General features: G+C 35.2%; 1 protein-coding gene and 1 long non-coding RNA gene across 2 annotated transcripts; both read left to right on the forward strand.

The window, feature by feature from the left end:
* The first annotated feature begins 1,142 nt into the window (after positions 1–1,142).
* On the forward strand, positions 1,143–5,289 carry LOC111411816 (VAN3-binding protein-like). Its single transcript, XM_023042433.1, has 7 exons — positions 1,143–1,605; positions 1,834–1,956; positions 3,714–4,152; positions 4,235–4,462; positions 4,526–4,575; positions 4,668–4,725; positions 4,930–5,289. Exons 1-7 carry the CDS (start codon positions 1,279–1,281, stop codon positions 5,148–5,150), a joined length of 1,446 nt encoding a protein of 481 aa, XP_022898201.1. The 5' UTR covers positions 1,143–1,278; the 3' UTR covers positions 5,151–5,289.
* An 889-nt stretch (positions 5,290–6,178) lies between these two features.
* Positions 6,179–7,622, forward strand: LOC111411817. The gene is made up of 2 exons (XR_002705902.1): positions 6,179–6,508; positions 7,189–7,622. It is a non-coding gene; the product is annotated as an uncharacterized LOC111411817 (long non-coding RNA).
* Positions 7,623–9,113: the final 1,491 nt, after the last annotated feature.

The raw sequence follows: 9,113 nt of genomic DNA on the forward strand, positions 1-9,113 counted from the left end.
TCAAGTCTAATCGTCTTTCATTTGTCATTAGTTTGCTTATGAATTATGAAGCTATATGTAGAAGGTAAAATGTAAATATACGGCTAGTAGATCTATAGCGTTGATGTCTTGATGACTTATTTGATTGAGATTGAGTGTACTTATACAATTTGATAGAAGAAATCGTGATTTACCTCTAAAGAAGCAAGATTTAGCACATCATTATTGACAAATCCTCTCTCTTAAAAAAGGCAAAATCGCTTATTTTTTGGGCAAAATCGCTCATGGGATTCACAACTTTTGCATAGTATAATATTTGGATCTCTAACTTATGTTTCTTAGTATTTTGGTCTCTAATCTCTCTATAATTTCAAGAATTATTCTTGATGAACCAGTGGCGCCATCCTGTAAGTGTGTGGCCCAACTCGAATTTCAATTCATTCATTTTATAGTACATGCTACATGTTGCACTCCGACAATTATGCACCAAATATGCTATAGACATCGTCAAAGGAACCTTATGATCGCAAAGAAAACTTTTTAGCCTCTGTTTGATTTTGTTTAAAAATAAGAGTTATAGCAAATTTTGGGAAAAATTGATGAGATGTATGGTTGAAAAGTTAATAAAATGGTGTGGTTGAAATTGAATTTGGAGAAAAAAATGAGCTCCTATTTGGTTTAGATAAAAATCAAATTTTTAGTAAATTTTGATACAATTAGAGAAATGTGTAATTGAAAAGTTGATAGAAGTTGTGAATCTCATAAAATATGTGGTTAAAAATAAATTTGAAAAAAAAATTAATTTTAAAACTGGAACCAAACATGAAACGAGTGTTAAAAATTTGGGACCTAACATGTTTTTAATTCTATGAATTAAATTACTTGTACATTATGCATTACACCTTAAAAATGTGACATTTTTTTAGGATTGTGCTACATGTACAATCACATTTGTACTAAAAGTTTTACCCACTCTCACAATAAATTGGTAGAGACCACATAGCCGAATTTTTTAATAAAAGAAAGACCCGCATGCATGTGAGAGTGAGTAAATCATTTCATCAATCAAATTTTGTACAAATAGTTTTATTTTTTTTAATGGTTGGATTAAATTTGTTTTTGTCAAAGATGATTTGAAATCTTGCCAACTGAGTGCTAAACCTATTCAAAAAGTTCACCACAGCTACTCTATAAAGGAATCCCAATACATACCCCGCGGGGGCAGGAGTTTCTCCGAAACCAACCCAAAAACTGGACCATCACTTCAATCAATAGGCTTACCACTTCACACTTTCTGATATGCATACCACAATGGATTTGTTATGGGCTGAGAAAAACTCCGCCGGCGGCGAAATTCAACTGCCGGAAAGCCCAAGAGGGCCCATGGAATTTCTCTCAAGATCATGGAGTGCCTCAGCCTTGCAAGTGTCCAAGGCTTTAGCTTCACCAACTCCTCCATTCATGTCACTACAAAAGAACGGGGCATCGGCTAGTAATAGTCATGCTGCCATCCCAGAAAATATTGCTGGGGAAGAAGAAGAATCTGCCAAGCTTTTGGGAAACACATTCTCTTTTGCTTCTTCGACAACTTCTCAACTAGTCCTCGAACGCATCATGTCTCAATCGGTAAGTCCCTCATGTTAAGCTCGACTCAACAGTAGTAAAGAAGAAAAGAACACTGTCAAATCACGTCTAGTACAATATATGTTTTCGGAATCTAAATGCATCTATCATTTCACTTTATGCTCTGTGATGGTAATTTATCTTTTTCCAATATTCTTTCTTGTTTACAAAAGGGATTTTGAAGAAATGGTTCAATAGTTATGAGATTTAATATAGTAATGGAAAATGCAGGAAATATCACCACTAACATCTGGAAGACTGTCTCATAGCAGTGGGCCTCTGAATGCCTGTTTGACAGAAGAAACAGACAGCCCTCCAATCTCTCCATCTGAGGAGTTTGAGGACATAGTTAAGGTATTTTCTTCTTGATTTATCTTAAATCTCTTTTGTTACACTAAAAAGTTCAATCACAGCGTACATTTATCATCAACGACATGTCGGCTTAATATTTTCGTGAGTATATTAGTATCTTATACCTTGAGCGTATTGGGTGTTTCGTACATGTAATCTCGGTCACGCTAATATTCCTATGCTAATTTTTGAGTTTGCGAAAGGCATACAAAGAAACATGTTTGTTTGATTTTCATTATAATCTCATATAATTTGAAATCAAAGTTAAACATTAATTTTAATCATATATTTACAAATGCTAAGTACTTATCATTCACACTTTTCATGGGATCCATGTAGTGCTACTCTACTTAATTATAGTAAATTCTTCAAAGGTCTCAGCTTATTTTTTGTTTACTATTGATCTTGTAAGAAGGGATTAAAGCTTAACCCCTAATACCTTTGGTTTCTATTTGTATATTTGTGTTTTCAAGAATATCTTGGATTTTGTGGGGAAATTTTGTAAATTTATTTATTTATTTATTATTATTATTATTTTTTTTTTGGGGAGATAAACAAGAAGTTATTCCAATGATGATTAGTCAATGATGGGGTCTTCTTAGAAGATAAAGAGCATAATGATTTATGCAAAATTGCAGCCATTAAATTTCAGCTTTCACAAGTGCTTTTGCAGAAAAGTGCAAAACAAAGAATGCTTTAGTCACTTTCGATATTAACTTTTGCTTCTTTATAAGGATTCTTTAGACGTTTGATCGGTCACTTTTGACTTTCCTAAACGTTGATTTAGTTTGATTTTCGCATGTAAAAGAACAAGTTTAATCCCTTTTCACTCGAGAAAAAATGACCAATCCTTAAAAAACTGGCCAAAAAGTAAAAAAGATGAAGAATTTAGCCTCATTATGTTGTTTCTTTTTTCTATTTTTATTGGGTCGACACGGTCTTATACGTCATTTCCAATCCTCTCATAAATGTCTCCTCAACATCCTAATGCCCACACTTCGAGTACAAATCTAGGAAAGATTTGTTCTCATAGTGAAACTGCATCAAAGACGAATTTGGAGTTTGTGCCAAGAAAATTTCAGCCATCAAAAAGAAATTTAAGTATATTGTCATGAATATAAGGCAGGCAGTAAATGATCGAATGAATGGTAGCATTTAGTTCCAATTTAAGAGCTCAATTGATTCTCTCTGAACAAATTTCTGCTTATAATTTGTTTCCTTCCAAAAAAAGCACAAGCAGTAGTATTCCCTTTTGAATCAACCTTTTGTAACTTTTTCTTGTTTAGCGATTTTCTTCTGTACAGTCTGAGTTTTCTTTCTCAGATTTCTCCCTAAGTTCACCTTAGTGGGGTTAAAAAAAAATGTTCCCAGCACCGTGTTGAAAAGTGGGTTGCCCGTGCCAGGCATGGCAGTATTGACTGTATCGAAAGAACGATACGTTTGGTATTTTGGCACGTTTCAGTCAATCCCACCTTGAGACAGGCTTACGGGACGTAGAGAAATGTGTCACAAGAAAAGGCTCCGCAATTTTTTTCTAAACGGGATGTTTTTGGCCTCTCTGTGACCATCCCGACTTGATTGACACCACTAATTCGCATCCAATGGAAGTAAATTTTTTACATGTTTGATACGTTATGTTCGACAGAACATACCTCTTTCTAGTTCGGTTAAATACTATCTAGCCTAGCAAACTGTTGGTTACAATCTTTATGTATATCGATGCATGCTTATCATTAGTTGGGTTTAAATGATGTTTTCAGTATTTACGTGCAAACAACACAATACAACCGCTATTCGCTGGAACACATGCTGCCTATAGTGGCGCCGCAGCTGGTGGCCCTAGCACGCCTCGTGGCAAGACAGTCGGGAGGTGGTTAAAGGAGAGACGAGAGAAGAAGAAAGAAGAGACGAGGGCTCAAAATGCCCAGCTCCACGCGGCTGTTTCAATTGCCGGGGTGGCTGCAGCCGTGGCTGCAATAGCAGCAGCCACAGCAACTGCATCTTCCAAAGGTAAGGATGAGCAGATGGCGAAAACTGATATGGCGGTGGCTTCCGCCGCCAGTTTGGTGGCTGCGCAATGCGTGGAGGCTGCTGAAGCTATGGGAGCTGATTGCAACCACCTCATGTCCGCCATTGGCTCTGCTGTCAACGTCCGTTCACACGGAGATATATCAACACTTACTGCTGGTGCAGCCACAGGTGAGGAACCGAACAATCCAATTTAACTAAATCATCTACTACATATATGCAAAGAAAATTAACCTGCATTTCGATTTTGCAGCGCTGCGTGGAGTAGCTACCTTGAAGGCTAGAGCCCTGAAAGAAGTGTGGAACGTCGCAGCAGTTATTCCGGTAGAGAGAGGACTTTCCTTGGGCAAGACGCGTAATAGCAGCAGTGACAATTCTGACAACTATAACGAGGAATTAGTTCCTGAAGAGAATTTTCTGGCTGCTTGCAATGAAGAACTGCTTGCTCGTGGTAACGAGCTTCTCAAAAGAACACGAAAAGGTAAACTCAGATTCTTGAATTCTAACTAGGTTTGGAGATATTGATACCAGTGTAATGCTGCAGGTGATCTTCACTGGAAAGTTGTATCGGTATATATTCATCGAACCGGAAATGTGAGTTTCGACACATTATATTTATACTCAAGCATTCAAATCCAACTTTGGATCGGTTCTCTCTACAAATCCCATGAATATATGTCTTGCAGGTGATGCTGAAGATGAAAAGCAAATATGCAGCAACTACGATAACTAAGAAAAAGAAGAGTAAGTACCAGCGTTCAATACTTACAGTACATTGTGAATATATAGCTGATTGTCAGTACAAAGTTATGGATTAAACCATAATCCTATTCCCGAGGGCAATAATAATAAACGAAGTAAAAATGCACAACCTAATATAAAAAGACGAGCGAAGTAAACAGTATAATAGGCTCCACACGTTCTAAATGTACGTGATTGACATTGCAGATGTTGTGTTGGAGGTTTGTAAAGACATACCGGCATGGCCGGGGAGGCACTTGTTTGAGGACGGGGAGCAGAGACGATATTTTGGGCTGAAGACACAAGTGCGTGGCGTTGTTGAGTTCGAATGCAAGAACGAAAGAGAATACGAGATGTGGACGCAAGGTGTTTCGAGGCTTCTTTCGATTGTTGCTGAAAGAAAAAGAAGGCATCATCGGATTGGATAATCTGAACTACAATGTTAGTCACTGGTGCAAATTACAAAATTTCATGTAGTATTTGGTTCAGATTCAGATACCGTTCTGCTTTTGAGTAATTGCGAAGAAGAAATTCCATGAGTGAGATCTTATTTCTTTGATCATTCCATTGGCGTAAAATTGAAAGAGACAGAATATTAATGTAGGATCTCATACATGAATTAATTGTCAAAACAAAAGTAGAAACACACAAATTTTTAATGGTTCACTCGAGTGAGCACACATCTCATTATAAAGTAGAAGGGATTCTAATGGCCCTCTCACTCCGCATCGCTCTAAAAAGGGAACCCGATATAATGCTTTATATGTGTAAGATTTTTAGGGTTGACCAATATTTTTTGAATTTCACTTTATCACTAGTGTTGTCCATCGGAGGTCGCCGATTGTACGTGGTTTTAGTGTCGTTTCGAGATTGTATTGGTCTAAACGAACCCTTGAAGAAGGGGTAAAAATAAATCTAACACCAAAAACGACATTGATTCAGCTTGTCTTAAATTTGGAAATTTCAGTTAACAAGTTAGCTTTTATTTGGTGTAGATCAAAATCGAACTTTTAGTAGATTTTGATAAAAGTTTATTAAATGTGTGATTGAAAAATTACAGATCTCATTAGATGTATGATTTAAATTGAGTGTTGACGCAATTATCGCTCTACATTGAGCTAATAGCTTGTTGTGCGAATTTCCTATATGGGCTCGCTCTGCCAAAAGCAAGAAAAACTTCATCCCTCTTTTTCATTTTTCGCCCTCATATCGCCACACAGGAGATGACGAAAGTTAATTCTCAAGAAAAACATTTGTCTAGTAAGATGTTTCAGTTCCCCCAATTTATCTGGATTTATCTTTGGGAAAATTACCTAAAAACCTACATTTAAAGACTAATTTTCAAAAATAAGAGAAATTAATTTTTGTTTCACAAATCAGGTGATAATTAGATTTTAATAATTATAATTATTAAAAATTTAATTAAACCTAACAAATTTACCCTATGTACGCCCAATTCATACCAAACCCTATCTTCATCATTCTCTCTACCTTCTCTCTATCTATACTCCTCACTACCTACCCACTTCTACCACTCTTCTTTTCGATTGGTAAAGGATCAAATCTATGCCATGGCTACCGCTTTGGCATTGGCTTAGGCTATGGGTGGCGACGCCTTTGGAGGAGGTTATGATGCGGGTAGCTCTACCATATCTCGTCTATGACGTCGCTGCTCCTCCGCACTCAGCGGCCAAGCGTTGCATCGTCACTGCTACTTGTAGACCAACTATGATTTTATCATTATGCTAAAAAGATAGGACATTGCTGACTGGCCAACCATGATTGAGTATTTCTTTTCAATTTTCCATTGCTCATCAATGTTTAGGATTTTGTCATTCATCCTGTAATGTTTTCTTTATGAAATTCATTTTTCTTGCTTTTTCTCGATGAAAGATTTTTGAAGTGTTACATTTGATTATGAAAAATGCTCTGTTGGCAAAAAAGGAGAAAAAAGCATGGATAGTTATAATCAAAATAATTTTATAAGACACGCATGAATTTGTTATTCATGTTACAATTTGTTCCCTTAGTTACCCATTAGTCATTTTTCAGATAGTAACTTGTCCTGCACAGCTTAATCAAGCAAGAAATCCTCATAAATGTTCAACCATATTTGTAGCCAATTGGAATTTTCATGCTTAGAACTTCATTCCAGATGCTGAGCACCTATTTATGGAGTTAATTAAAATGCCAAAATATAAAATATGTGCTCAGGATGCCTTATTCATGTAGACCCTGGTGAATATTATTTTTACAGTACCACCAAAACAAAAGTTCCCGTAAATTTAAATGGGTTCTTTTTTCTTACATTTAGATTTGTCATCCCTACTCTTTTTGTTTTGTTATTTGCGAGCTAATGTTTATTTAGATCTCCAATCATGAAATGGTCCAATAGTAATTAGTATGAGCACGCATGATTTATGTGTGTATTAATTTATTTGAGCAAGAAGAATGCCTTGCATGTAGGAGGCAGTTTGGCGGATACAAGAGCTAAACACATTGCTGTGCAAGTTGTGAGAACATTTTATGGCAACCACAAAGTGACTTCTTTTATAAAGTTGGCCGAGGTACCAGTTTCTCTTCAGAAAAGAGTAAACATGTTCTCACTGATGGTGAATTTGAAGAGAAATGAATGAAGATCTAGAGATGGCTTTGATGTCCTCCACATGCAGTACTCATATGCAAATGATGTCATACTAAAACATAAGGGATGCTTTTTTCTTTTTTTCTTTTCACATTACACCAATTACTTTCAGTTCATATTCAGTTATTGTGTATATTATGTATCGTAGGTAGGATATGATTGTCTTAATATTTGTAGGCTGAGAAATGAAAGTAACATCACTTTTATTGAACAAATTTTTCATCATGAGCAATTGTGGAATATTTTTTCTTGGTTTTGGATTGCTTAATTGCAATTTTATATAGTTAAGGTTCTTTTACAAAATAGATCTCAAGGTGATCTCCAACTTGGGATCTTCGAAATATCACACTTTGCTGCAAGTAGCATTGACGGCGCTAAGGATTGATGCCTCTTTTCGGTGGGTTTGACTAGAATTTCATACAATTGGACTCTGGGACTCTACCTTCTTAAGGAAATGATTATGACGATCGAAGGGGAGGGGGATTTTGAATGGTCAATTAGAGTAGCAAAGAAAAGTTTTAGATAAACATGAATTGGGAAATTTACGTTCTTATTGGGAATTTATTGTCATGGATTTAAGTTGAAGGTGGTAGTGGTGGTGTAGTGTAGGTGATGGTGATAGATTGTGGTGCTGGTATATGGTATGTGCAGATTTATTTGTAGTGATTTTCTGTGATCAATTATATATTTATTGTGATTGATTGTGACTAATTCTGTGTTAATTTTGATCAATTGTGACTTGATCATATATCAACTTGTATACCATCACAGTTAAAATGACCTAGTTACAGATAGTCATATTGAAGACAAATTTGGTCACATAAATAACACATGTTGATGACATGGTCAAAAATTAGATGGTTACAGACAATCATACTGAAAATAAATTTGATCACAGCTGGTCACATATAACATAAGTTAGTGACTTGGTTACATACAATTACAAATTTGATTAATGTAAGTTGCAATCAGACAATAATACGTCATAGTTAGATAACAAAAGTCACAATGAAAGCATTACAAGTCATAGATATTCACACTGAAAATACATCTGATCATAGACAGTCACAAATAACACAAACTTGGTCACAAAGAGTCACAATAAATATATAAAAGGTCACATATAGACATAATTAACAAAAATTGGTCACACAAAAGTCATCATTAGCATATTAGATTACATAACACTGTTAACATAGACATAGTCACATATAGTCATAGTCAATGTGACACTGATCATATATAATCAAAATTAAGATAGATCATGTCACAAATAGTCATATTTAAGAAAGAATTGGTTACTAACGATCACATTTAAGAAATACCTAGTCATATACAATCAAAATTAAGTTAAAACCAGTCACAAACAATCACACTAAAGACATACATGATCACAAATAATAATAGCTTACAAAGATCTTGTTTCACAAATAGTCATATTTAAGAAAAACTTGGTCACTAAAGATCACATTTAAAAAATACCTGGTCACACACAATCAAAATTAAGTTAAACCTAGTCACAAACAATCACACTAAAGACAAACATAGTCACGAATAATAATAACTTACATAGATCTTGTCACAAACAATAAAAACTTACACATACCTAGTCACATACATACAGGGACAATTAATAATACATTGTCACAGAATTATTAATTATAAATGTTAAGACATACAGTGTTACATTTATTAATTACAAACTACACAATTAATCGATCACGGTCACTAATTTTTCTTAGCACAA

The sequence above is a fragment of the Olea europaea genome, chromosome 16 (genome assembly GCF_002742605.1).
Source record: "Olea europaea var. sylvestris chromosome 16, O_europaea_v1, whole genome shotgun sequence".
Classification (NCBI taxonomy): domain Eukaryota; kingdom Viridiplantae; phylum Streptophyta; class Magnoliopsida; order Lamiales; family Oleaceae; genus Olea; species Olea europaea.

Excerpts from the sequence above, each read along its gene's own strand:
- LOC111411816 (XM_023042433.1), top strand. The coding sequence starts at position 1,279 with ATGCATACCACAATGGATTTGTTATGGGCTGAGAAAAACTCCGCCGGC. Across the intron at positions 1,957-3,713 it reads AGTTTGAGGACATAGTTAAG|TATTTACGTGCAAACAACAC; the intron begins GTATTTTCTTCT and ends TGATGTTTTCAG. Across the intron at positions 4,726-4,929 it reads GATAACTAAGAAAAAGAAGA|ATGTTGTGTTGGAGGTTTGT; the intron begins GTAAGTACCAGC and ends TTGACATTGCAG.